Consider the following 26,315-nt stretch of genomic DNA (forward strand, 5'->3'; position numbering starts at 1 on the left):
ATTTTCGCAAGTCGCTACTATTTTTTTCAACAAGAAATAATGAAATCATCCAAACCCACTCATACTGTCATCACTTCCCGGTATTTCATTGGTTAGCAGAAAAAGTATTGAACCTTGTTGAACCTACCCAAAAGCTTTTAGGGTAAGAAATATGAGTAAGATTTCTTGGGAATGTATTGCAGGCCTACAGTATTTCTCATTCCTGAGACAGCTAAAAGAATATGACTTGGTCTTTGCAAAATGATCCTGCCTGGACATTTGTCATTTCTTCAACTGAATCCCTGCTGCCTTTGTCTCAAGTAGTTCAGTACATTTCACAGCATATGGATGGAATTCTATGGATGTTTTCAAGCGGATCTTCACTGCTGTTCACGCTGGACCCAATCAGCGTACCCTCCAGCATAATGACGAACCCTGTGAGAAGAGGGAGGATCAATAAAGTGATGCTAATTCTCAGCAAATAATCCAAGTGAATACTGCTGTTAAACAAACATGTTTGTGTAATCACTGACAGCAAAGCACAATTTCCTCCTGATTAAATGATCATATCTGACATTGTACACAGAAGTTGAGTAAATCTCAAAGCTACCTGTTAAAGCCCAGACCCGACATTGTGTTAAGCGCGCTTGCACTCCGACGCCCTCTTTGGCAATAGAGCACAATGTTGGTGTCATCCTTCTGAGGAGGTGATACTCCAAACATCTGATGAAACTGACCTGGGCTCAGTCTCAAATCCTCCTGGAGTTCTCCAACTACACAGACAACATTATTACACTTAGAGAGTTATAATTATTCAAACACATATACATACATACACACACACACACACGTTGTAAATGACACTCACGTGGGAGGTTTACAGAACCTGGAATCCTCCCGTCAATAAACTCATCTGGATCACGGACATCAAACAGTTGGACATTGCCACCGGACAAAATGGCTTTCAGCTGCTCATAAGACACCTCTGAATCTGTATACAATAAATTAAAGGAAGATTTTTTTGAGTGAAGTCGGTTTAAGACGTGAGGTCAGTGTTCCGGGCTACTGAGACATATTTAATGACCACTAATTAAGAGATGGAAAGCAGACAATAGACAATTATTTACCAATGTAGGACAACTTAAATGTGCTTGCAAACAACTGTGATAACATGACATCGCCTTGACTAATGGTTTTCACATTTTTACAATGTTATGGAAATTTGAGTCCCAGGAAGACCACCCCCACGCTAACAGGATGTGGGGTTAACATCAAGACCGGTCACCTTACCTCTAAAGCAGCCTTTCTCAATATTCGTCCCTGGGACCCCCCCCCCCCCCCCCCCCCCCAACAACCTGATTTAAATTCGTTATCAGGCTTCTGCTGAGCTAACGACGAACGACCAAAGGTTGCTCTAAAGGTTTGAAAATAGTCAGCATACATAATATACCTTAAAAAAATACAACAAATGACATAGGCCTATAGAATGTAGGATATTGTCAAATGGTAGTTGCTTACAGTCTGCCAACTATCACAGTCTATTAACTATATTGACCAACAAAAAACATCTCAAAAGCTTTCCCCCTATAGGATGAGACCACTGCTTCCACTGACAAAGATGACTGAATGGTCATTGACCCTTCAGTGGGTCATCTCACGAAATTATCAGTTCAAACAATCTAGGATTGGGGTTAGTATTAAAGTTGATATAATATGGGTGTGATAGGTTAGCAAGTCGAACAGGCAATGTAGGACAAACTGGGATAACATGACAAAGTCCAGACATGGCTATACGGTTTCGAGACATTACGATATAGACACCTTCTACACAAGATTGAAGCGAAGTGACTGTGGGGTAAATATCTAAACTTGGGCTACGTCTAAAGGATTGAAGAAAATAACTCGATAGAACAGCCTACCTGTGGTTCCAAGATCTACTCCGTATGGTTTAGAACACTGGCTGTCGACCGCACCGGTACACTGCCAAACTCCATCGTGCGTCTCTTCACCTAAGGTCAGTGATAGCGCCAAGCAAGCAAATGAGCAAACCCCAAGAACGAACATTTTTCGTGTGGTCTTTGCCACTTTTCACTGTCCGCTTTGTATTCATGCGTACGTGTGAAAGTTCACGTTTACAACTCCACCCCACCAACTGCCGGCCCCCCAATTCGTTTAAATCGTTCCATGATAGGCTACAGACGTGCCTTTTGTCACACTGCCTGTCAATGAAATACATCGGCAGGTTTTCCCTGATAAAGCTGTAGTTAAATACAATTTCGCACAAGGGGGAGTCTGTGGCAAGATAAAAGTTTTGGAATAAGTGGAACTCTGTAGCGTACTGGCCAAGGACGATAAGACTAGTAGGCTACAACAAAATGTACAGTGAAGTTACTTTTAGGGCAGGAATAAGACTATCAGACGTCTGCTTATTGATGCCCTGACAGTGACAGTGACACTTATTGATGACCAGACTGAAGTTGCTCATCCACTAATGCCCCCTCGTCGCCAGTCTGAACAGCATCAAAGGCAGCCAGCACCTGGCACTTCTACGCCGCCTATGTCTAGATCCCCACTAACACAACCTGATGCTTAAATCTGATTCTAAAGTGTACTTTGTTGAGTGATTCGTGTAGAATTCTTTGTTTCTCCAATCTGTAAGCAAGGGAGGCAGTGGTTACCCAATAATTAACAGAACAAAAATAATACACAACAAATATGTATGAGACTTTAGAGCTGTATTGGCAGAAACCTGAATAATCGAATCCCTTTGTCACTTGTCACTCAGTCATTCGTCTGGGAGTCGTTGATTTGCACCAAAAGGATTGTAATGTAAAATGACAGTCACACCCTCCAGCACACATCTTTGAAGAGTGCTCTCAACAGTTGAAGAGGAAGGTGAACTGAGGAAGACTCAGAAATGATAATTCAAAGTTGTGTGCCTGTAAATATTGTTCTAAATAGCTTTTCATGTCACGTTTCATGCTTTTCATTTATTATTATCTATTAAATAATTACTTTAATACATTTTCATCTGTGTTTCATAAATATACAATCATTTACTAAATGAACACACAATCACCTTTTCAGCTGCACTTTCTATATGCATTATTGATTCACTGCGGTTTAGTGCCTGTTAAATAAAGACATTAAAATGTTTCCATGAAAATGCGTCTCAAATTAGCTTGAAAAGTTTGATGGTTTTAGGTCAACCACAGTACCTGTCTAAGCTGTCAAAAAAGAAATGTGGGCTGCAGCTGGGACTGTGTCTTGAACATGCTCAGACCTGTCTCAGGTGATCCTATCTGGGATCTGAGAGCTGTGCATCTTCATACCAGTCAAGTCAACTCACACAACGCAAAAATTGTGTTATATAAGATTTTAATTACCCTGTGTTACCATGCCTTCAAACTCAAACTGTGAAGGGCTGATTTGGTGATTTTCCTCTGGTACACACACACACACACACACACACACCATGTAACAGCATGTGTGTGAATTAGACGGGGGTGGAGGACTCAACAGTGCTGACAGTTGAATTTTATTCTGTTCTGTGACCGCAGAAAGAACTGGAGGGGCAGTCACTGTTTTGTTGATTATTGTCTGTCTGCTGCTTCTAAATTGTCACGTTAATGCTACCTACACAAGAGCTTTGAGACCCCCTTTGATGCACACGTGATCACATACAGTATTATTCCATTCCATATAGGAATGGAATTTCTACCGGCAACACAAACCTTTATTGGATGTACTATCCTTGTTTCCTAAAGCCTTACTGCCAAGTTGAACCACTTTCAGTGCTGTTATATGGTTGTTGCTGATGCAAAAAGATACATGCTTAGAACTTTGAAGATAGTAAACGGTTTTGAAGGCATCTCTCCCAACCTCAGAGACTGAGGAAAGAGGACTAAGACCCCCCAACAAGTTTGTTTTCCCCTGTTTCTATTTTTATGTCTATTAGGGAAGGTCATTGTGTTTGCATACAGCGGCCAGAGTGCGGGTGTGTATGCACCTGGCCATCAATGTCTGTGTGTTATTATATGTGTGTGCTTCAGGGAGGGTTTGACGGGTAAAGGGAGGAGAGGAGGGGTGGAGTTACGTAACATAAGCCTGACAAACTGTATATATAGGAGTGACACACCCCAGAGTGAAAAACCTACATTGAGGTCAGTTCTTTTTGTCCCTGCAAGACACCCTGCTCAGCTGTTTAGCGATGGCAAATCTGCTCCTGGGAGCACTGGGAGTCCTTCTCTGCTCTCTGGTTGTCTCGACGGAGGTCACTCCCCAAGGAGACTTCAACGTGCAACGGGTAAGAAAACAAGTCGAATGATAGCAGATCCCATAGAGAGACAAACTAAAAATGAACAGAAAAATAGAGCGACGAGGAATGGAACAATCCTGAGGAAATCAGGGATGCAGTGCCTTAAATGATGATAATGTTGGTCAACATTAAGACTAAGAATGACAACTTGTAAGTGAAATGCAACTTTTTTGTAGTTTTAGGTTGTGCTATGTAATAGGTTAGGACCCCATTGCTTTCCAAGCTCTGTGATACTTGAAACATTTGTATCTCTTTGCAGCGTTCATACTGCACTCAGGTTGACCATCCTCGTACCTCCTCGTACAGCTCTGTGGATACGATAGTGATGTGTGCTTCATTTAGATCACATTTCTTTCTTCTCTATAGATGGCTGGGAAGTGGTATCTGATTGGCTTCGCCACTGATGCCCAGTGGTTTGTGAACCACAGGAGTAGCATGAAGATGGGCACCGCCATTCTGACACCCACTGCCAACGGGGACTTAGACATGGCGTACGCCAGCCTGAAGTAAGTGACCCAACGGGTGGAGACAGACACAAGTCGACGCGTCGAGATTGACTCTGTGCTTGTGTGTGGGCTGTAACGGGGGAAGAGGAGATAGTGAGGATCCATTTGACTGTGCGTTCCAGTTCTGACGGCTCTTGCTGGAGAATGTCCCACTTGGCTCAGAAAACGGACGTGAGTGGAAAGTTCATCTTCAAGAGCGAACGTGAGTGTCAAATACACGAGACGTAAACACCATCAAAAATACAGTACTTCGGAGTTGGCAAAACCTCGTTTTTTTTTGCCACACCTTGTCTTCTCATTCCACTCACTTTAGGCTGGAATAATGAAAACGACATGCGTGTGGTTGATGTGAAGTACGATGAGTACGCCCTCATCCACACTATCAAGACCAAGGGGGGCGTTACTACCACTCTCAATAAACTCTACGGTGAGGTCACTCTCCCATCCTCCTCCAGGTCCTGGCATAGTGAACATGCCTCCATATCAACACCTTGTTCATTGCCACACCCTTGTCAGTTTTTACACAAACTGTATGTGTAGTGTAACATGGCCACATCCAACTGATCATAACAAAGTCATGTATAATCACGTACAGTTAATTGGTAGTCAGTTGCCGCAGACTAATCCTAACCTGTTTTGATTGCCCAGTGGCCCCCCATTACTCGGTCATTCTATACTGGGTCTGGATGTGGTGACATGGAGAATGCTTGGCATGTTTCTCTTGACAAGTACTTGCATTGACCTGTTTTATCTTCAGGCCGTGGGACTGACTTGAGCCCAGACCTGTTGGATAAGTTCAGGCAGTTCTCCGTGGAAGTTGGAATCCTGCCAGAGAACATCGCTATCCTCCCCAAAAATGGTACTCTCCTAAAAGTTTCTCTTTTATAGTTTGACAACTGTGTGTGAAAAAAAAAAAAAAATCTTACAAATGTCTTTTTGTCTTTGTCTAGATGAGTGTAGTGCCTGAATGCAACCCACAAACAGCAGTCTCTTGATGGCCCTGGCGACACGGTGGTAAAAAGGCCAAGACGAGGCCTGTGTGCGCCCAAATTCTTTTGACAAATACCACATGGATGCTGCTGACCTTCTACCTTCCCGGATTTGTAACAATAGAAGTTCCAATAAAATATTCTCCAGTAATCTGTTGTTCTATGTTGACTGAAACTTTGAAACTTATAGTGCATACACTGCACAGTGATCATATACATTTCCAATCAACACACTTGACACTCGTGAAAGATAGGGCATTCCTATCCGAGTTGGACCAGCGCTTCCCCAACATTTTGCGAGCGTGGGAGTCACACAAAATAAATAAACATGCAAAACAACTTCCCCTGATATGCCTGGACAGACTAAGCAAATACCAAGCCCCAAAACAACACTCACAATAATTACAGCGAGAGCAGTAAAACACTTCCTGAAGCACTCTTATGCTGAATCATACACACTAGCACGGTCTACCCAGCAATGCACCATATCCGATTGTTTTGCAACATACAAACCCAAGACCCGTCTGCAACGTGGACAGAGGGTGTACACCTGACCCCTTTCAACCGACCGGAATCAGACCAGCTCACCTGCCGTTCCTCCAACACCCTTTAAGTTGTTCGTGGCCTACTTGAATCCAACCCCCTTTTGAACCACTACTGGCTGGCTGACACATTTATTACAGATCTTAGGTGGAGGACATAAATAAAGAGACCCACAGGTAAAATACTTTAGCTTTTTATTTAGCTCCCGTTTTCTTTTTTTAACAAATACACCAAGTACATCCATAACACAGTTCAAATGATTCCTTCTCCTTCACAAATGTTTACATCTACACACTTTTTACAGATTTGTGTACAAAACAATAATTTACGTCCCATAGAATTCTAGTTACATTGAACTATACAACAAATCATGATGAAATAAATATAAAACAGAAATGATAACAGGCAAAAAAAGCCAGAACACAAATATACCACCAGCCCTCACTGTTTTAGTTCTACCAAGGGTACAACAAATACAATTTCCTTTCCAACAATAGGAGCAGATCTGTATGGGTAATTCAGTCCATAGTCATTTGAATCAGTGGTACCAGATACACCTTCCCTACTGCTTAGTGTGTCCACTCAGATGGCCACTTAAATCATTCCAAATATTTGATTGGGCCATGTAAACTGTAAGTATGGAGATATTTACTGCACTGGCATGATCTACAATTCACTGCTAACTTATTGAGCTATGACATTCAGATTGGACCACTCAAATGGACCAGTTGATTTTCACTGCTATGTGGGACGGTTGCAGCCAGATGCAGTCTCTTGACTCCTTTGGACACTGGGTAGCAACATAACCATTTTTCTAACAATTCTCCTTACAATACAAACATATGATGACAAATGTGGGTCAGAACACCAGGAAGCACAATAGATACATATGTCTGTATGTCAAAACCGACTCAAGCACACAACGTTCAGAACTTTAATTATAGTTGTGAACTTCATAACTGCATTCATAATATTAAAACAATCAATTGGCAAGTGCTATTAGAAGTACCTCTCTTTAACGACTAAGCGTTTTTTTGTCGGGTAAATCAAAGTCCATCTCATTGTTTAAATACGAACATCCTGTAAGTGATTCATTTTATATTTTATGTGAGGATACAAACTAAGCTTTATAACTTTTATAAGAACTAAATGGAGTGACTGGAGTAAAAAAAAAAAACATGTATCTACAAAAAAGCACAGGGTCCAGACTCTTGCACGCTCTGCCATGCACACTGTCTCCTGCAATGGGACACATGCAGTTAAAGTGCAAGTCTTTACAAGTCTCTGTCAACCTTCACCAGAGAGCTTATACGCAAGCTGGTTTTGTGTAGGTGATACATATGCTTGATGGAATAATTATTTAAAAAAAGGAAGGAAAATAAAAAAAAGCCGACTACTTGTTAATGTTTAAAATGCACGCACACACTCATTCAGACGTATAAACAAACATCAAATGTCACTGGTCTCCATTGGCGAGGCACAGTACTAAGGTTGCACTGATTATGTTGTGGTGGTAGTGGCTGCATTAGTGTTGCTGTGGTCGGTTGGTGGCACAAGAATGAACCAACGCCTGGGAGGGGGGAAGAGGAATGAACCAACGCCTGGGAGGGGGGAGGAGGAGGGGGGTCACTCTCCCTGCACCAGGTCCTTGTGGTGGCGCAGGATATGCTGGTTCTTCTCCGAGGGCCTACGGAAACCTTTGGAGCAGATCTCACAGCGGTGAGGGTAGTCTTTTGTGTGGATGGAAATCACATGGCGCTTGAAGCCCGAGGCATCCCCAGTGCTGTAGTCACAGTACTGGCACTGGTACACCCGCCTCTCCCTCGGCCCCTTGCCCCCACTGGACACGTTGGGCACGCTGGCAATACTGGCAAAACTGACCCCCCCGGAGCCACCCTTCTTTGCTACCGCGCTGGGGGCCGGCCCCTCAAAGGTTCGCTTGGCTTCCGGTTTTTCCGGCGAGGCCTGCTGTTCTTTCGTGTGGACCGACAGGATGTGGCGACTGAGCACGAAGGGGTCTGCGATCTTGAAGTTGCAGTGCCGGCACTGGTGCAGCTTCTTGGCACGGTGCGACGCCGAGTGCTTCTTGAGTTCCGAGGGCCGGTGGAAGCCTTTGCCGCAGACGGCGCACTTGTGGGGGTAGTCCTTGGTGTGCACGGATATGATGTGGCGCTTCAGGTCGCTGGAGTTGGAGCTCTTGTGGTCGCAGTGAGCGCACTGGTGGGTCTTGGCCTCCTCGTGGGTCAGGCTGTGTTGCAGCAGCTCCTCCTCCTCAGCGAAGGTCTGGAAGCAGCGCTCGCACTTGTAGGGCATCTCCTTGCTATGCTTGGTCTTGATGTGCGTCTTGAGGTTGGAGGAATCGGCCGACTTGTAGTCGCAGTAGAGGCAGGAGTAGGGCTTTTCGCCCGTGTGCGTGCGCATGTGTTTCTTGAGCTCCGAGGGGTGGCGGAAGCCTTTGCCGCACTCGACACAGATGTGAGGGAAGCTTTTGCTGTGGACGGCCAGCAAGTGCCGGTTGAGCAGACCCTGTTCGGCCGTCTCATAGTCACAGAACTTACACTTGTGCATCTTATTGGTTTGAGAAGGTACCTGGCCACTCTTGGGCTCCCGGTGGTGGTGCTGTAGCCGATGCGAGAACAGCGCCGCCTGCTGGTGAAACTCCTTGCCGCACATCTCGCACTCGAACGGGGCCTTGTTGCTTAGCGTGTGGACCTCCATGTGGTTGTGGAGGCTCGCCTTCTTATTGGTGGTGAACTCGCAGTCGGTGCACTGGTACTTCTTCCTGGTCAACACTTCCTGATGGTGGTTCTTGGTGTGGCGTTTGAGGAAGCCTCGGGACTTGAACTTCTTGCCGCAGAGCATGCAGGGGTATACCGTCAGAGGCTGGCCATAGGGGCCGATGATGATAGCTACATGGTGAACGAGAGAGAGCGAGACATTAGACAGGGAAAATCAAGTGAACCTACTCCTTTACGGTCGGAGCTACGCTTTACGGTGGAGCAAAGTCACTGACACCAAATACAACAAAGTATATCGACCTGAACTCGCCACAAGGGGACTCTTAGAAGACACGTCGCAAGCAGCGGTCCAAGGACGAATGTTCCTCACCTGTTTGGACCTGCCGCGGTTCGGCTCGCCTTTTGCTTTTGCTCCTCTGTCTGTTGAGCTTGTCGCCTCCGTCGGACTCGTCGATGTGCAGGAGAGCACTGGCGGCCCCGTTACGGTTCTCGCAACTTTCACTGTCCTCAGCGCCTGCAGACAACATGAAGGAATCGGCACACACACACACACATGATCAAACCCACGTGTTGACACACCAAACACAAGTACAGTTCTACACCAACAGGGACTACTTATGTTTTCTCCAAAAAAGTGGAAAACTGAGTTGAAAGTATATTATTCCAAATGGTTTCCTACTGAAAGCTGCTACTCACCGTAAGCCGCGGCCCACGCCACAGGCATGAAATCCTTGCTGAGAGCCGTGCCGTCGTACGAGCGCTCGTGACTCACTGGCTCCTCCCCTCCCACCACCACCTCCATGTACACATCATCGGACACCTTTGACGTACCTATGCAGGGCCACGAGAAGTGCGCGCAACGCTTGTTATTCAAACGCATTCCGCTGAATACATGGCCACGCGGTCTTAGCACATGACAGTTTCTTACCCCCATGAATCTCCGAATCACAAGCATCAAACTTAATCTACTTAAAGTACACATCCATTAGTACTCCCTCACTATCTTGATTACATTTAATTCCCCGTTATAGCTGTCTATACACCTATTTCCGCTGATAGCGTTTATTGTCGCGTTATTGCTATATTTATTGCTGCTAGTACTTATTACTGTGGCTGTTTTTATTGCTGTTCCAACTTCATTGTTGTTTCTACTTTTATTGTTATTGTTGTTTTTGTTATTTTTGCCAGCACTTAATATAAACGTATTAATATGTCCTTAGTTAACGAAATTAACGGGGGAAAAAAAAAAAAGAAACACAAAAAATCACATACCATGGTTGCCCTGATTGTGGTGAGAGTCTCCAACAGACATGTAGACCATCTTCTCTCTGACGGGTCGCCCAGAGGTATTCGCCATGGCTACACTCTCTGGCTCACCATCACTGACATCCACCGTTTCTCCTACGCAAACAGCACAGGCATAACACTTAAAACATAACTGCACATACTTCCAGACTTCTCTGAAACAGTCAATTTAAGCAACCAATAAAAACACATATGCAAAGCATACATAGAAAGTTCCAGTCAGTGTGTGGAAGTAGCTCTTACCCATGTCATCCTCCCCAGAGTCGGCCTTGAAAATGTACACTTTGATGACCTCCTGGCCATCTTCATCCTTCTCCACTTCCTGGTCCTCCACTGCCCCCTCCACTGTAACCTCTGTCCCATCATCTGACACCATTTTACCTGCCTCATCCACTGTGGCAAAACAAAGCAGGGACGAGAGAAGAGAAAGAGTCAAACGTGAAACATCATGAGAAAAGACAAAAAGGGAGTATTGCTGTAATTACACTCTTCCCCCCCGCCCTGGAAAAAAACAACAACTGGTTGGTTGGAGAAGCTCCTATTGGCTATTGTCCGTGCATATCTAATACAACAAGGCAGATTGTGTGCTGGGAATTTGAAACTAGTAAGAAAAAAAGTAGGATTTCTAGAACATTAAGACATCCCTCACTCACACTTTACAGGAGCCAGCGATGGATGGTGCACTTTTCCGGCAAACATAATGCGGACTGCAACCTCAATTTAAGTGAGACTGAGATAATAGGATGAGAGATTTTGCCTTAACAGAGGGGTGTTGATTTTAAGTCGAAGGGTTAAAACTTACAAGAGATCATCAGGTAGTCACCACAGCCCTCTGGGTCCTCTTGCTCCGGATCCAATCCATCTTCCTCAGGGATGTCCCCCATGGCAACCCCCTCCTCCTCTCCCTCCAAGGACATCCCACAGGTCTCCACGGCAACATCCTCATCCTCCTCGCAGTGCACATACTCGGCCACGACGTCCTCGACGGCGTCCTGAATCACTAGCTCCTCGGGGGCAAACCTGTGCACTGCCATCCCCTCGCCCTCGCCCTCAGACACCAAAACAGTCTCCTGTAGTTCCACCACAAACTCCTCTCCGCCAGCACCTCCGTCATCTGGAACACAAAGGGAAGTAGAACCGTGAGTGTTCACAGGTTCAAAACACAGTTTGTGGTTTTAAAATGGCCAAAATGCAGCCATACATAGGCTAGATGCAAGAATATCCTATAGAGTATTCCAATAAACAATGTCATTTTGTTCTCCGTTACCTGATCCATGCAATATAATTTTTGGCTCTTGGGAACTGAGTGCAAGCCTTGTCTCATCCTCATCCATTGTCCTTACACTGCATCTGTTACTGAAGAGCTGGAGACATACATTCATCAAATTATTGTCCAATAAAGCTCAACAAAAGACACTTGAATAATTAGACTACCATTTATTGGAGATTAACTGTGGTTTAGGCAAAGGAAGTATATACAAAATAAAGCTATTTTCTAAATTGTAGGTTTCCAACCATATGCAAAGGCAAAGATACAGTCAATAAATTACACATGGTAGTGTGATAAAATATAAACTGATGTTTGCACCGTGCTCTGTGTGTATCTGTGCGTAGGGGATGGTGCATTAGGAGTAATATTTATAGCAACGATTTCGTTTGCAGATTGTTTGCATAAAGGATGCAAGCATAACATTTCCATTACAAAATCCGTATATGGAGACTCATTTGAACCATGCACATCGTTTTATAATCAATAATCAGTCATATCGCGATGCTTAAACAAAGGTTTCTGACATTTAGCCGTGGTGCCACTTAATTAGCTAGCCTAGCGAACCATCGATCACACACACTATCTATGGTGGCGATTGACAGCGGTGAGTGCGCTTCGTTGTGACCCTTGTTTCAGACAGCTGCGCATGATGTAATTACTAGGCGAACTGCAAAAATCGTACCACAAGAATACGAAACACAAGGAAGGTGCCAGTTCAATTGAAAACTGGCTCATATTTTGCCAAAAGGTTAGTTGGCTTCACAGATAGCTAGTATTAGCTATCTGCGGCTGCAAAATCGGGGAACTTGCAGGATACATAGCTATAGATATTCTCAATGAATGTCTTGCTAAGTAGTATATCTAACTAACTATTTACCTACTACAGTGTCACCCATGCCATTGCCAATATAAAATCAGGAAAACATGTTTCACAAAACACACATTTAAAGACAGCTGATCACACCCACGTACGGGCGGTTGTAAACAAATGACAGTTTAACAAAACCTGCTAGCTACTGACTGTACAACCACTGCCACTGCGGCCCTTGTCTACGAACAAGAAACCCCTAACGTTAGCGTTAGCTCTTTTGCGTCTGTTTCAAAGCCATGCGCCATTTTGTTTGAGATTGGTACATCTGTTTTCGAACAATAATGTTAGCTACAAAGTATTTCACATATGCAAAGATACATTATGTTTCACAAAGACGACCACAAATATATTCGTGTATCATACGGATCATCAAGATCATCCCTGCAGTACCTTGTTTCCGTATCTTAATGGCTAGCTAACTACGTTGAGGACAAGCTAATTGTGGCCCATTTGAGGCCTGGGCCCAAATGAACGGGCCTACGATCCTCCCCTCCTCCCAGCTTCGAAGGTAGAAAAACGTAAATAAATAAAAAATGCCCGTGCAATCTCACAGCTGTCGCACCAGGCAATTTACATTTTTTTTCACATGCATGAATACGAGCACAATAGATTGCATACCTGAGTGTATGGTGGGTACGGGATAGTCTTGTTTTTTGTCTCGCCAGGCCGTCAGGTTTCCCCAGACTCGGGCTGGATTCAGTCGGGAGTTTGAGCCGGTTGGGCGGGCCGCCGAGGCGCAGGGAGGGAGGGGCCGGTAGTCTTTTGGAGCTTCAGTGAAACTCGGAATCGCTACAGCCCCCAGCTCCGCCAGCACCAAGGCCGCCGTCAGCACAACACGTCACAGCCTGAGAGTTGTAGGAAAATGCGGAAGAAGTCTGGAAATCCTACCGGTAGTCAGCAAGCAGGCCATGGTCAGGATATAAGCCTCAGTCTTTGGCTGCCTGGGCCTACTACACTGTATGTTTAGTTTGCTTATACTGGGCATGCAACTTTAATTCTGCATAGGATATGGAGAACAAATTGATTTTATAAGGGCAACATTGCAGGCTGCCCATTGGTGTTACGTGTGTAATACAGGCTATTATTATGGATTTAAATGTCTTATAGCTAATACAAGTTTGTCAATTAATTAATAAGTGGACACCATATCAAGGGGGTAAGGATATGCAAAAATTACATATGTGCACAGGGGTGTATCCAATGTAAAAACTGAAGACACGTACCATACAAATATGAATAGCTTACAACTTACTGTACCTTCTTTAATTTGTAAAAAAGCAATTACTTTATTTACATTTAAGTTTAAATGTATGATGCCATTTAGCCTTCCTCTGACATGGGTTAACCAAGCTGAAATTACTTTTCTTGTAGGCAGGGTACAGTGTCAATGTCAGAGATATCAAGTTGCTTTGTCCATGTGAAAAGCTCATCGGCCTCATCCTCCCACTCAGAGAAGGAAACATCACTGGAGCCTTTCTCCTCCACCAGAGGCACAGCCATACGTGTTGAAACAGACTCCGTAAGTCCTCCAAGACTGTTGTTCTCCTGACTGTCTACATCTTGCTCTATTGTTCTCCAGTCTCCATTGTTGTCTTCTTCCTATTCAAGAGGGTAGAAACAAGAAGGCCCCTGGGTGTCTCACAACTCAGTGATTCAGTCAGTGATCGTTTACATTGGAAGTGAAAGCTCTGCTAAATAGCTTGGTGGACTTGCACTCGGTCACATCCTCGCCCCGATCGGTAACACAAAGGTGTGAGACACACGAAGAATGTAGTTGTTTGAAGCAGACTCACCCCGAGTTTATTCTGTAGCAAGTGCAGCTGTCTCATGCGGTGAGTGGTGCTGCACTTGCGGGAGGAGTGACACATTGGCAAGATTGGCGTTGGATTGAGGACTGATCGTTCAGTTGAAACAATGGAAGAGGGGGGCGTGGCAGGAGACCTAACATCAAGTTAAGACCATAAAGTAACCGTCGTTAATATTGAATTTCCTAATAGCTGATCATAATACACTGTTATTAATATCACATTTTGTAATAGACAATGATGTTAGGCTGTTATGTAGAAACGGATACATCAGAGAGCAATAACAGTTTCCTCGGATTCTTTTTACCTCTGCAGTCGAGGGTTCTGACCCCCATCCCGCCACAGAGACAACAGGCGCTTTTGCTGAAGCCTGTCTGTCGCCGTACCCCACTGAGGCAGTCCCTTCAGAGAGAGGGACCTCCACGTGTTCTCTCTTCCGCCAAGGTATGCAGGGAGCTCATCCACATGACTTGTATACTGTAGGCATGTTGGCAAAGGCTTTATTCCTATGGTCTATAGGAATAAAGCCTATATGGTCTACGCTCTCTTGGAAGTCGCTTTGGATAAAAGCGTCTGCTAAATGAATACATGTAAATGTCTATCAAATCAAGTGGACAAGAAACTGCCCTGTTGCTGATGTCACTCCTTCGCTCACCTGCATGTAGTCCCTCATACACATTACATCAGATGTATCTACAACTGTTCTGCCTTGTCTCTGGATCTCATCAGCCAGGATATGATTTAAGAAAATCCTGCTCCCCATCATTATGCGAGTGTCTGTTGTTCCCTGTACAATTATAGAGAACATGAGGACAAATAGAGATAGGCTTCTGTAGATTGTGTATAAAGGTATTCCCATAGGGAATGTCAGTATTTTTGCTGGATGGACAATGAATATAATAATGGATTATTAACCACATATTGAGAGGGTAAGTGAACAATTACCAAATTATTGGGTCGAAACACTCTTTTTCCAGAAATGTACTGTCCTCCTCCCCCGAGGTGGAAAATCTTAACCCTTGTGTTATCTTCGGGTCGTTCTGACCCATCAGTCATTGTGACCCACCGTCGTATTGCGACAACTTTACCGCATACAAAAACAAAGTGAAGCATTTTCTTTTAACCGTTGGGCTGTCTCAGACCCCCCACATTGCGAAGGTTAAAAGAAAATTATTTTTATTTGTTTTTGTATTGGGTAAAATTGGGTAAACACAACGATGGTTCGTTATGAACCTTTGGGTCATGTGACCCGAAGGCAGCACGAGGGTTAAAGACTATCACTGGAGGGAACTTGGAACCTGAAAATCTTTAATCCAGACAGATCACTGATTGTTTTGAGAAGGCTGAAGTAATGGCTATAAAATTAAATAATTACTTCTAGGCTATCCTTTTTTAATTTTGAACCATTATAAAACATTTATTAAGTTGTGTTTGTAACCAACTGTATTTGTGTTTTTACTGTAATTTGGTGTGGAGACAATCAATGTTGACAAATGTAAAGATACCTGTCACTGGTTACCTGAATCTGACCTCGCAATGCATACTCGGATCTTTTAACAGATCCGCTTCTATCGGGCTAAGTAGGCGGAGAACAGCAGGTGTCAGGCAGTTCTCCTATAAAATCATACGGTACAACTCCATTATTTTGAACTCCCATTATAACTCGGATGTTCTGAATGATTGACAATATTCACCTACAGCAGCACGCACAGTCTCCAACAGTAGTTGAAATAGTCGCCTGTCTTGGTAACACCGCCAGTATGCTTGAATCTTCCTTGCGCCAAATACACACTTTTGGTCGGTTCTGTAATATATATGCACACGAATGTTAACTTAATCTACGCATGGTATGTATGCCCATCGTTGTGTATTTGCGTTATCTCAAACCTTACCCATACTCCATACAGTAGTATGATTGTGTGATGTTGACGGCAACTGCATGGGCGCCGAAAGATTGTCCTGTGCCTGTGCTGTGTCTTTTGAGTTATAGTTGCTAGGGAGACGACTCTTACACCTGCCGCTGCCAGTGACAAAAGTAGACTAATTCGTCGCAGCAAGAGTTTTTGCGCAAGATTCCTTGAATGGGTTGAGATATAGGCTACGTTTGGAACAGCTGCACCAAGGTGGGCAAAATGGAAAAGAGCGACTTTTGGAATTAGTGCCCGACAGATCGGTGTATGTCCTTTCAGAGACACCGTAGGAACTGTGGCAAAGGTAGCTTGGATACTTTACCCTACTTGGATACAAGGTGAGACTAGTTTACAATGTTACAGTAGCCTACATCTACTGTAGTACAGTATCTAGCTACATCCTTTAACCTATGTTGGCATATGTGTATATTGTAATCAGACAATTATATGTAGATCGTGGCACCATTCTCATTGTAAAGTGTCTAATGCGGTCTACTCGGCTAATAAGCTGTAAGAGGACTTTTAAGGACAGAGCTGTCAGACTGCAAGGGTACTAGAAGTAAAATGTGAGACTAGTGTCGAATTTGCTAGATAGGCCTAGGCTAGTACGCCAGCTACATTTGTAAAATATCTTATGATTTTCAGTCACATTAAGGGAAATGTCACAACATTTTCTTTAGCAATTTGGTTCTTGCAGACACAAATTTGTGTCACATGTCTGAATGTAAAAAGGATTATCCTTCTTTCGAAACGCCAGATGGCGATGTTGTTCTTCAATTGACTTTAATAGCTACAGATGAGCTCACACAAAAGTAGGCCTAGGTAATACCTCCAAAGGTCAGGACATTTACAAATGTTCGTATTTGGCCTGTTGTCTCGTGATTTATTTTGTAGATATCTAATAGTAATATATTTTAACCCTATAAAGTTGCATTAGCTGAGATAACAGTATGCAATGTTAATGATAAGACTCATAACAAAAACAATGAAATAACTATTTTCAGGTACAGTGTCTGTGAGCAACATTTTATTGAACCATGGATTCTGTGAAAGGATCAATAGAGTGAATAAAAAAAAATTGAATTAAAATGACTGTGACTCAATGCCAACTCTTTCTAGGTGACTGCTGTGCCTATAGCTCTGGGAATGATGTCAGGGATTGTGTTTGCTGCTACCAAAGACAAGTCCAATGTCACTGTAGTAAATATTGATGAGGTATAAATGTGCCCAATTCACAAATTCTGAGTTTACATACCTGAGAAGAGCCAATGAAAACCCAGATCAATTTCTAATATAATTTGTTCCCTACAGCTGTCTCTCTACACAACCCCTAAGCAGAAGCTTTTGTTTGTGAAGACAGAGAATGGCCAGTTGGAGCAAGGTGTGGCCACCATAAGACAAACTGTTGAGCCTTATGCAACTTGGTGTCAGGTAAATGAATAACTTGGTTCCAAGGTTTCTTTTTCAATAGTCTCTCCGCTTTGGTTATTCTTGGGTATGTGTGGAAATACACAATGTGAGACAACAGTTTGCATGATGCTGATGGTCAACCCTAACAACCTTGGTGTTAATAGAGCTGCCGATTTTTCTTGCCTTATCATCACAGATGGTTTGACATGAATTACTCTTTCCAAAGTTTCTGAAATTTCCCTGGGAGTTTTTCCATCTGCAGTTCTATGGGCACCTGTGAAGCCCTCTGTGACATTGCTGGAAAAAAGGGATTTACAAATGAAATTTGATTTGACACGATTTAGAAGTCAAGTCCGCAATTTTGGGGGGCAAATACATACATTTGTTATGCACTTCAAATGTTCAGTGTCTAAGTGCAGCTAATTGTTTCTGCAATCGATAACTAGTATCCCTGCTGTGATCACATACATGTATGTTTCCTCTAACTCATCCTGCTTAGTGAGTCACACCAACCGGTAGTTGTTAACTATGTGACGCATAGATAAGTAGACATTCACCATGATTCCATGCAGCATGGCATTATTAATGACATGTTAGAGATGTAATGACTTCTTGCTGTAATTGGTGCATTTTTAAAAATGGTGCTGCTTGCTTCCTCTGCCTTTCCATGGTGCTCACATGCTATCCTCCCCTTTCAGCAATCAGTTCACAGTGCAGTGGAAAAGGTCCAGGTACTCCACCAGAACCACATGCATGCACACACACAGTTTCATATCCTGCTTTGGACACTGTCACGGTCCAGAGTTCAGATATGAATATGTCAGTCACACCATCCAACCCCCTGTGCTAGTGCCCGCTTCAGATTTGCTTTAGTTTCTTATTATGTCCATTCTGTCTCTTTTGCCATTGTTGCTACTTAACTAGCTACATACATCTCCAGTTGTGGCACTCTCCCGTTGTCGAACATTTATGGACAGCATCCTTGAAAAGCTTTGCTGGTACTTTGGTACAGGATCACGTCTTGACAATTGTTAAAAGTAAATCATGTTTGTTTGATGCTTTGTTTCAGTTGAAGAGGAATTGCAAAATCCTGATTTGCATTGGGCAGTAAAAAAAACTGCAACCTTTAAAAAGGGATTGTAAACTGTGAAATACATGTATGTAATATAGGCAATTCTAGTCTAGCAGGTCTATTTTAAGGCAAGTTACTAATACATCTTACTGTCAATAATCAATGGAGGACATTCAATTTCACTCAAATCCTTAAAAGGTTACACAACAGTAGCAGTACTATATCAGTAATACAATTACTGAATTAACAGGACAGTCCATTATTCAAATTAACAGAAAACAAATAATGTGCAGTCGACACTTGGATTCACATAGCTTTGTACACATAGGATTGGCATAATGTAATACACATTTTTTACAAATGTGTTTATGGTGTTTTTTTCTTTCTGTGAAATACAAGGGTACCTATGAGAAAGTGAAGCCAAAGGTGGAAAGCATTATCCAATTTGGAACTGGTGAGAAAACAAATCTTATAATACTGAAACGTCTTCAAAATTGTTCACACTCACCTTACATGACTGCACCCTTCACATAGAATCGATAGGAATTACCCACACAAAGGCAGTTATCAGATAAGTCTACTCTTTTTCAGATAGTTATGCCTACCTCAAAAACCCTCCACCTGAATTCTATCCGCGGGCTGGAATCATTGGTTTCACTGGCTTCCTTGGAATCTTTCTTGCAAGAGGTAAACACAGCAAGATTAAGAGAGGCAACAAACACTTAGGGGCATTGGGAAACCGGTTCTGTCTTTGGATGAAGTGTATGGTATTTGTCACGGTTGAATCTGTCATGTTAGATACTTTCTACTCTGAGTGAAAACCATTATGTCATTTTAACATGTGCTTTACACTGTTTATATCTTCCCCTTTCCCAGGCTCCAGAGTGAAGAGACTAATCTACCCTACTGGCCTGATGGCTATTAGCACCTCTCTCTACTACCCCCAACCTGCTGCAACAATCGCCAAGGTGAAAACTGTCTGCTTATTTCAAGTTTACTGTAGTAGCCTACTTGTAAAAAAAAGAAGAAAAGTCTTACTGATATGAGACACATAATACACTAAGCACAGTTACAAAAGTCCACAAAGCAACAGTCAAATAGTGTGTGTATTGCACCCATTACGGGTTTCATAGTGCAGTAAAAACTTGACACTTTTTTGTTCCTCTAGTCAACCGGGGACTACGTGTATGATTTAGCACTGCAGGGCTATGTTGCCATGGAGAATGTGTTCAAGCCTGCCAGCAAACTAGCTGTAGAGAAGGTAACATTTAGTTCATTAAATATGGATCCTATACCTAGCCTACCAGGTAAATCAGTTATTTGTTCTATATGGCTTATTTGAAATTCCCTACCTTCCCTTCTGTAGTCGGTGAATGAAGAGGGGCTTGCTTCTGAAACCAAACCTGAATAGGTAAATACAAAACTGTAGGATAACAACACTTCACTATTTGCCTTCCACACATTAAAAGTGATGGTTAACTTACACAGTACTTAACTATTATTTTAATGACTGATTACCTTGACCAATGTTATATTGGTATCTAACATAGTGACATCTATTTTACAGGTCTACCAACATCATGATGACAAGTACTCAAGATTAGCAGTCTTCCAGGCATTGCAGGTCCATCCTACTGAACACCATGGTTTGTCATGGGCACAACTGTTCTCATTTCGATGTTCTCATGACTCACTTTTGCACTAGCCTCTTTCTGTAGAAGATAGGGCCTGTCACCAAGATTGTATTTATATAAGGCTAAATAAAAATCTATTTTATATCCAGTTTTAAAAGCATCATGATTAAAAAATAATTATACATGCCCATTTAACGAAACAAAAAGCTTTTACTCCAGTAATAAAACTTAATTGATAGAATTATGCGGTCAAAATCCAGGATTAACTAGTAAAACCAAAGACTCTGTCTCCTTTTCTCTTATAGTGCCAGCATTTGACCCTCCAAACTGGGACTGTGTTGAGAAATCCAAATTAAATTCCGTCTTTTGAAAAATGCTGATGAAAGTATACTTCCTCTCACAGAAACCGTAAGCATCAAGAGACAACATTTTACGATGACACATCCAATGTCACGGGAGTTTCACAATCCTTACCCATGTGAACCTTATTAAAAGTCATCCTATGAAACCGAGACAAGAATTGGACAAAAAAACATGTTTATTGTTTTAATATATTGGTGTGCATCCGTATAATCAAACAAACAACTTCCACTGGAATCAATTACGAGTGAGAAGTCGACAGCTCTACTTGGCGTTGATCTTAAGCAGGTCTTCCTTTTCAATAGCAAACAGCCGCCAGCCCTCCTCAAGAGAGAGGTCGGAGGCTCCACGACGCTTGTAGAACTCGATAGATGGCTTGTTCCATTCTGCCACTATGAAGTGCATGCTGCTGCAGCGGGTTTTAACTGCCGTCTAGGAAAAAGGTGGAGGCCAAGATGAGACAGAGGGGGAGCAGCTTGGAGGCGTCATTTAGACTAAAACCTAAAGAAAGATGTCAATGTGGAAGGTTGGATGTACTCACCTCACTTAGAGCCTTGATTATTTTGGAACCGATGCCATAACCTGAAGGGGGTAAAAGTAGAAATTATTTTTGAAAAGCTCGTTTTAGGTTTAAATTTAGATTGTGTGCTTAATGAATCTGTACATATATATATATATAGGAAGTAAAGTAAGCCTTGGCAGAGATTATAAAACTTGAGTGCTGCTTAAGGGATATACTTTATTAAAATGGAATGTAAGCACACCAGGAAATGTTTTGACTAGGTACTTACCCCTGAACTCCTCCATTACATAAAAGTCCTCTAGGTAGAGCAGCTTCCCAATCCACGGGTCATAAGTAAAGTAGTACATGGCAAACCCAATCACAGTATATCCTACAAAGAAAATGTGTACCATTTTAGTGCTCGCCACAGACATTTCTATGAGACACTGCGTATGGTGGTGTGTGATCCAATGGGACAACAAGGTGAATTTATGGAGTTTAAATACTGATGGTTAACCAATATTTCACCTAACTGGTAACTTGACAGTAGATAAACACAGCTCTCTATAATGCTTGACTAGCAGTTGATGTAGGCCTATGACTTGTTTCATTATTGCCAGAAATGCACTGTAAATTGGGTAAAAACTTCCAACGGTTAGGCTGCAGTTAAACGGTATGTAACAACCTTTTTATCGCAATGGCATTTGACAAGGTTGACTTGTCAAAGCAGAAAAAAATAATTCTGGGAAAGCCTTCAAGTATTGTTTACCATCAGAGCTCTGCTTTTCTTCGGGGACTTCCGCGACTATGCAGTGGTAGAATGGATGATCGCCAAAACCGTCCTCAAGTAGTTCTAAAGGGGAAGAAGTAGGCTAGGCCTAATTAGATTTTTAACCTAAAGCCTTCTTATGAGACATCAGGATTAACTGTGTTTATTTTGTTATAAAACATGACACATTCAAAGTAGGCTACGTCACCTTTCTCGGTCAATATGACTTGTTCTTCCATTTCTTCAAATTTAGCAAGTTCCTAGAAAGGGAAAGGTTTGCTAAAATGTTGATACGTTCTTAACATGGTTTTATAAATTGTAAAACGACGTAATAGGATTGGATAGATTTGTTTTTTATCGATACACTGTGCCTACCTTTATGAGTCGCAATATGTTTGAGACGTCCTTGGGTTCTGCTTTCCGTAATATGAAATTGGCCATTTTCTTTTTTTACTCTTTTTTCCTTTTCTCACAAGTCCTCTGAATGTAAAAAGAAGCAAAATCTGTTTCTTCATTCGCTTCAAAGGAGTTTTCACCCCACAGAAAATATAATTCAGCGGAATTACATTCGCATCTAGTCGCTCGCAGCGCAGTGACCAAATTCCGGACAAGTAGACCTATATAGCACTCGCACTTGAACAAAATGTCGCAATCACGCCTGACGACCGGGAAACAATGACGTCATCAGGTCCTTCTAATATGTAGTTATTTGTGGTCGACACGAGGGGACGCCATATAGAAAAGGCACTCGGCCTTCCGTATTTTTTTCTCATGACTTTTTGTGGTGGTAAATCTCAGAGCCGCCTCTCTCAACGGCACTGCTAAATCCTAGCCCAAATTTATATGCCATAGTTTTTTTTAATGATATACATTGTTTAGAGTTTACAAAAAGAAAACATGTATATTAGTAAATACATATTAAAACAAAAGTGAATTATTAATTAGAACAAGTTTCCTCACAAGCAGGTTGAAGTTTTATTGCAGCCAAGTTCAAATGTTCATTCTTTAAAGGAGTGCAAACTGCTGATCTAACATAATTAAGTTTCTTTCTTTCCATAGGCTACAGCTCTTTAGTATAGTGTGTTTATGTGAAATAACTTGGTCTTGTTGGACCAATTTAAGTAAAAATAAATCACAAAAAGATACACCAGAATATCAAAACTATTTTATTTTGAACTTCAACCAAAGTGTTTAACAGGCAGTTGCTTTTGAAAACTGGGTCATTCAATTCAGTTTATCAAAATACTTCAGCTTGCCCGAAGGGTCAGGGATTATCTGTGGGAAAAAAGTATCAAATTTTCTAGTTTCTCATTACACATTCCTAAACCAAGTTCCAAACTAAGTTTAGAAACTGTTTGATAAAGTGAGAAAATCTTAAAAAACAAAACCCATCAACCTGCAGTCTCAAAAACTGTGGGAGTCCAACAGATGTTAACAGCCTGGTGTGCCCACCTCAAAGGCTGACGTTAATAAGACAAGTGGGAGCAGTTGGACTCAGTACATTCCCACATTGCATCAGGGAGAAGAGATTCATCATTCTAGTGTTTGCCTACCCTATACCGCATTGCTGGGTTAGATATGGAGTCATTGTTGGTCAACTTTTTGTCTTGAGCGATTCCTGTGGTGCCATTTGAAGTGTGAGATCTTTGATGGCGATTTCTGACACTGAGCTCATCATTGGATACTCCCCCCCCCCACTCCATGCACATCACAGTACACAAAGGGATAGAAAAACGTAATCTTGGACCTTTTCTTCAATGAAACTGGATGAACCCAAACATTTGACATGTCTAATAGGTATTACCAATATATTCTTTGTTTGACATGTTTTTGTTGCTTTTCCCCCACCAACCAAGAAACGATTTTGTAGATCATAGTAAAGCAAATTAGGGGATAACTAGCCATATATTGCGGCAGAACAAACATTAACATAAACATAAAACATAAAAACATAACATAAAAATATGTAATAACCTTGTGTCCTTGGGCAAGGCACTTCACCCTACTTGCCTCGGGGGAATGTCCCTGTACTTACTGTAAGTCGCTCTGGATAAGAGCGTCTGCTAAATGACTAGATGTAAATGTATGTATAATTCCAGTCAGGTTGATGTATTTTGGGCACGCTTTATTAAATTCTGATCAAGCGCAGGTGTACCGTCTATGAATTGACTTGAAATTACCAAATACCATTGTACTGTAGTCCATTAATACCAGGATGGGTGCGTGTTAAAACAATGCATTCACTCAATAGACCAGTAATGTCTTACATTAAAACCAAAATACATTGTTCAAGACTCACCGTGTCACTGCCTGGTTTCCACCCTGCTGGGCACACTGTGTCAAAAACAAACAAAACAAAGTAAATACACATGTTGACTGCCAATTAACAAATTCTCAGCCTAATGTCTAATATAATTCATCAGGTGGCAAAACTGCTGTGAGTTGTTGATGAGGGGACATTACCTTCTCCATGTTTGTCAGTGTACTGGAAGGCTTGAACTAGCCGCAGTGTCTCATCTACAGACCGCCCCACAGGGAGGTCATTCATGGTGATTTGCCTCAGAACGCCTTTGTCATCGATGATGAATAGGCCCCTGAAGAAGAGATGAACAAGCTTGCTTCACCTTTTAACCGAGAAACCTTTTCTTGTTTCTCCTTAACACCATCATCTCATTATTTAGTTTGGAGCATCTGCAGTTGTCTGAGAACATAATTTAACTCTCGCCATGAACCTATGACAGATCACTTGTCTTCCAACCTGAGTGTATGACCGTGGTCCTCCAAAAAGACACCATAGTCCTTGGCTATCTGATGTGTGAGGTCCGAGAGCAGAGGGATTTTCATTGTTCCAAGTCCACCTTGATTCCTGGGTGTGTTGATCCTGCACCAAACACAGAGAGAAGACACAGAAATAATAAGAATACCTTAATACCTCAGAACGGAATTTACTTGGACTACATTGCATTTAGTCTTACCAGGCCAGGTGGGTGAACTGAGAGTCAACCGAGCATGCGACCACATCTGCATTGATGGCACGGAATTCATGGACACGATCACTGAATGCAATGATCTCAGTTGGACAGACAAATGTGCTGTAAGAAGCACATCCATGAATTAAATGACGCTTATTGCTGGAATCCTACATGTAACAGATGGCATAGTAACCAAAAGCTAACAATTGAGTACAATGTTTTATATTTAGGGTGAAATACGTACAAGTCCAGTGGGTAGAAGAAGAAGATGAGATATTTTCCTTTGTAGTCAGACAGTTTCAGTTCCTTGAACTCTCCATCAATGACAGCTGTCCCCTCCCAGTGAGGAGCAGGCTTTGAAACTTTAAACAAAAATGATGGTGATCTCATTAGAGGAATAATTGATATTGTAGAATGTTCACAAAATGTATTCAGACCCTTTGCAATGACACTAAAGAAAACAAAATATGAAGTCATCCTTTTTGATTTGACAACCCTTTCCTGTCTAGAACTTACATTTGGGCATATGGTCCCTCATCAAGTGACAATCAGACAGAAAAAAAATCACACACCTGTCTATAAGGTCCCATAATAACTACATATACTCTTATAAGTTGGTTCGCCAACCCAAATTAGTCTCTAAATGTCCTTGAGTGTCAGACAAAGCCCAAACATCAACAGTAGAAATGCGCTGCTGTGACGCTCAAGGCAATAGGTGCGAAATGAAGGAATGACGTGTACAAGTCTAACGTTGCAGTTGAGTTGGGATCCCACTTTTGTTTTGCACGAATATAAAACCGCAATGGACATTATTTCATTGTGCAGTTGGTTTCCTACACACATTTTAAACTCATTCAGCACGTATGTAATTACTAAACAGCGTGCTAGCTAGCTACTATGCCTAGTACTACGACGTGAAGTATTCAAATAGCTAGAGCTAGCTAGCTGGTGTGATCTGCTGCACGTAAGCATAATACAGTATCAAAGGGACTCTACCCATGTGAACCAGATATTTGGATGAAATGTGCAGCTGGGCGTATCCACCCACGACAGTCTGCATGATATACCCACTTTTTGCTTTGCTGAGGTGCAGTGAATGATCTGACACGGGAACACGGAATGCTTCTCCTGGATATACGTGTCCCCCAGCATAGTTATGACACTCTTGGTCGCTCTTTCCATTGGTACTTTCTTGAACAGCATATGCAAACTTGGTGAAAACACAAAATGTGTAAAACACACTAAAAATATTACTCATCCTAACTGAACTCATGACGTCCATTCTTCCGTCTTGATGGTATCAGCTTCTACTCCTGCATAGCGGAAGAAGTACAAATCCACTGAGGGCGCGTACACGTGAAG

General features: G+C 42.3%; 6 protein-coding genes and 2 long non-coding RNA genes across 10 annotated transcripts; 2 read left to right on the top strand and 6 right to left on the bottom strand.

The window, feature by feature from the left end:
• Nucleotides 1-59: 59 nt before the first annotated feature.
• Nucleotides 60-2,159, bottom strand: LOC134013925 (thiosulfate:glutathione sulfurtransferase-like). Of its 2 annotated transcripts, XR_009928999.1 has the most exons (5): nucleotides 1,899-2,159; nucleotides 848-970; nucleotides 590-752; nucleotides 251-414; nucleotides 60-184 (listed from the first exon to the last, which is right to left on the bottom strand). XR_009928999.1 is itself a non-coding variant. In XM_062453699.1 (4 exons), exons 1-4 carry the CDS (start codon nucleotides 2,041-2,043, stop codon nucleotides 360-362), a joined length of 486 nt encoding a protein of 161 aa, XP_062309683.1. In that variant the 5' UTR covers nucleotides 2,044-2,159; the 3' UTR covers nucleotides 60-359. The 2 variants fall into 2 exon arrangements, 1 of the variants encoding a protein (XP_062309683.1); XM_062453699.1 differs by having other exon boundaries at nucleotides 60-414.
• A 1,959-nt stretch (nucleotides 2,160-4,118) lies between these two features.
• zgc:153704 (Lipocalin-like) lies at nucleotides 4,119-5,943 on the top strand. Its single transcript, XM_062453582.1, has 6 exons — nucleotides 4,119-4,285; nucleotides 4,664-4,803; nucleotides 4,926-5,005; nucleotides 5,117-5,230; nucleotides 5,561-5,662; nucleotides 5,754-5,943. The coding sequence occupies exons 1-6, from the start codon at nucleotides 4,190-4,192 to the stop codon at nucleotides 5,768-5,770; spliced, it is 549 nt and encodes a 182-aa protein (XP_062309566.1). The 5' UTR covers nucleotides 4,119-4,189; the 3' UTR covers nucleotides 5,771-5,943.
• Nucleotides 5,944-6,518: 575 nt separating this feature from the next.
• Nucleotides 6,519-13,446, bottom strand: LOC134013975 (zinc finger Y-chromosomal protein 1). Its single transcript, XM_062453772.1, has 9 exons — nucleotides 13,138-13,446; nucleotides 11,646-11,742; nucleotides 11,181-11,492; nucleotides 10,622-10,771; nucleotides 10,346-10,474; nucleotides 9,770-9,904; nucleotides 9,444-9,587; nucleotides 7,937-9,244; nucleotides 6,519-7,905 (listed from the first exon to the last, which is right to left on the bottom strand). Exons 2-8 carry the CDS (start codon nucleotides 11,710-11,712, stop codon nucleotides 7,962-7,964), a joined length of 2,220 nt encoding a protein of 739 aa, XP_062309756.1. The 5' UTR covers nucleotides 11,713-11,742; nucleotides 13,138-13,446; the 3' UTR covers nucleotides 6,519-7,905; nucleotides 7,937-7,961.
• Nucleotides 13,447-13,902: 456 nt separating this feature from the next.
• Nucleotides 13,903-20,494, top strand: apooa (apolipoprotein O, a). Of its 2 annotated transcripts, XM_062453784.1 has the most exons (11): nucleotides 13,903-14,038; nucleotides 14,640-14,768; nucleotides 17,354-17,449; nucleotides 17,546-17,665; nucleotides 18,343-18,375; nucleotides 19,116-19,170; nucleotides 19,308-19,403; nucleotides 19,593-19,684; nucleotides 19,885-19,977; nucleotides 20,083-20,127; nucleotides 20,284-20,494. In XM_062453784.1, the coding sequence occupies exons 1-10, from the start codon at nucleotides 13,907-13,909 to the stop codon at nucleotides 20,125-20,127; spliced, it is 891 nt and encodes a 296-aa protein (XP_062309768.1). In that variant the 5' UTR covers nucleotides 13,903-13,906; the 3' UTR covers nucleotides 20,284-20,494. The 2 variants fall into 2 exon arrangements, with proteins under 2 accessions (XP_062309768.1, XP_062309769.1); XM_062453785.1 differs by lacking the exon at nucleotides 18,343-18,375.
• On the bottom strand, nucleotides 13,993-15,376 carry LOC134013989 (uncharacterized). The gene is made up of 5 exons (XR_009929010.1): nucleotides 15,270-15,376; nucleotides 14,980-15,111; nucleotides 14,632-14,801; nucleotides 14,313-14,460; nucleotides 13,993-14,118 (listed from the first exon to the last, which is right to left on the bottom strand). It is a non-coding gene; the product is annotated as an uncharacterized LOC134013989 (long non-coding RNA).
• Nucleotides 15,598-16,557, bottom strand: LOC134013990 (uncharacterized). The gene is made up of 3 exons (XR_009929011.1): nucleotides 16,023-16,557; nucleotides 15,844-15,938; nucleotides 15,598-15,630 (listed from the first exon to the last, which is right to left on the bottom strand). It is a non-coding gene; the product is annotated as an uncharacterized LOC134013990 (long non-coding RNA).
• Nucleotides 20,495-20,870: 376 nt separating the features above from the next.
• On the bottom strand, nucleotides 20,871-22,610 carry sat1a.2 (spermidine/spermine N1-acetyltransferase 1a, duplicate 2). The gene is made up of 6 exons (XM_062453788.1): nucleotides 22,357-22,610; nucleotides 22,190-22,241; nucleotides 21,982-22,065; nucleotides 21,502-21,603; nucleotides 21,252-21,292; nucleotides 20,871-21,142 (listed from the first exon to the last, which is right to left on the bottom strand). Exons 1-6 carry the CDS (start codon nucleotides 22,420-22,422, stop codon nucleotides 20,975-20,977), a joined length of 513 nt encoding a protein of 170 aa, XP_062309772.1. The 5' UTR covers nucleotides 22,423-22,610; the 3' UTR covers nucleotides 20,871-20,974.
• A 516-nt stretch (nucleotides 22,611-23,126) lies between these two features.
• prdx4 (peroxiredoxin 4) lies at nucleotides 23,127-26,301 on the bottom strand. Its single transcript, XM_062453786.1, has 7 exons — nucleotides 26,025-26,301; nucleotides 25,198-25,315; nucleotides 24,957-25,073; nucleotides 24,740-24,862; nucleotides 24,445-24,575; nucleotides 24,281-24,315; nucleotides 23,127-23,256 (listed from the first exon to the last, which is right to left on the bottom strand). Exons 1-7 carry the CDS (start codon nucleotides 26,233-26,235, stop codon nucleotides 23,206-23,208), a joined length of 786 nt encoding a protein of 261 aa, XP_062309770.1. The 5' UTR covers nucleotides 26,236-26,301; the 3' UTR covers nucleotides 23,127-23,205.
• Between the last annotated feature and the right edge of the window lie 14 nt (nucleotides 26,302-26,315).

Source organism: Osmerus eperlanus, chromosome 27, assembly GCF_963692335.1.
Source record: "Osmerus eperlanus chromosome 27, fOsmEpe2.1, whole genome shotgun sequence".
NCBI lineage: Eukaryota > Metazoa > Chordata > Actinopteri > Osmeriformes > Osmeridae > Osmerus > Osmerus eperlanus.

Bases quoted from the DNA above. Each gene is read 5' to 3' on its own strand.
- LOC134013925 (XM_062453699.1), bottom strand. From the start codon at position 2,043: ATGTTCGTTCTTGGGGTTTGCTCATTTGCTTGCTTGGCGCTATCACTG. The intron at 971-1,898 runs GTAGGCTGTTCT...TATTGTATACAG, and splicing joins AGTAGATCTTGGAACCACAG to ATTCAGAGGTGTCTTATGAG. The intron at 753-847 runs GTGAGTGTCATT...TTGTCTGTGTAG, and splicing joins AGGTTCTGTAAACCTCCCAC to TTGGAGAACTCCAGGAGGAT.
- LOC134013975 (XM_062453772.1), bottom strand. From the start codon at position 11,712: ATGGATGAGGATGAGACAAGGCTTGCACTCAGTTCCCAAGAGCCAAAA. The intron at 10,772-11,180 runs GTAAGTTTTAAC...GTTTTGCCACAG, and splicing joins TGACTACCTGATGATCTCTT to TGGATGAGGCAGGTAAAATG. The intron at 9,905-10,345 runs GTATGTGATTTT...GGCCCTGCATAG, and splicing joins CCACAATCAGGGCAACCATG to GTACGTCAAAGGTGTCCGAT.
- prdx4 (XM_062453786.1), bottom strand. From the start codon at position 26,235: ATGGACGTCATGAGTTCAGTTAGGATGAGTAATATTTTTAGTGTGTTT. The intron at 24,863-24,956 runs GTAAGACTAAAT...TGTTTGGTGCAG, and splicing joins CAGTTCACCCACCTGGCCTG to GATCAACACACCCAGGAATC. The intron at 23,257-24,280 runs GTGAGTCTTGAA...TTTTTCCCACAG, and splicing joins GGAAACCAGGCAGTGACACG to ATAATCCCTGACCCTTCGGG.
- sat1a.2 (XM_062453788.1), bottom strand. From the start codon at position 22,422: ATGGCCAATTTCATATTACGGAAAGCAGAACCCAAGGACGTCTCAAAC. The intron at 22,066-22,189 runs GTGACGTAGCCT...CTTCCCCTTTAG, and splicing joins AGTCATATTGACCGAGAAAG to AACTACTTGAGGACGGTTTT. The intron at 21,604-21,981 runs GTAAACAATACT...TTTTCTTTGTAG, and splicing joins AGAAAAGCAGAGCTCTGATG to GATATACTGTGATTGGGTTT.
- zgc:153704 (XM_062453582.1), top strand. From the start codon at position 4,190: ATGGCAAATCTGCTCCTGGGAGCACTGGGAGTCCTTCTCTGCTCTCTG. The intron at 4,286-4,663 runs GTAAGAAAACAA...TCTTCTCTATAG, and splicing joins GAGACTTCAACGTGCAACGG to ATGGCTGGGAAGTGGTATCT. The intron at 5,006-5,116 runs GTGAGTGTCAAA...CACTCACTTTAG, and splicing joins GTTCATCTTCAAGAGCGAAC to GCTGGAATAATGAAAACGAC.
- apooa (XM_062453784.1), top strand. From the start codon at position 13,907: ATGTCAGAGATATCAAGTTGCTTTGTCCATGTGAAAAGCTCATCGGCC. The intron at 14,039-14,639 runs GTAAGTCCTCCA...TTACCTCTGCAG, and splicing joins TACGTGTTGAAACAGACTCC to TCGAGGGTTCTGACCCCCAT. The intron at 14,769-17,353 runs GTATGCAGGGAG...AACTCTTTCTAG, and splicing joins GTGTTCTCTCTTCCGCCAAG to GTGACTGCTGTGCCTATAGC.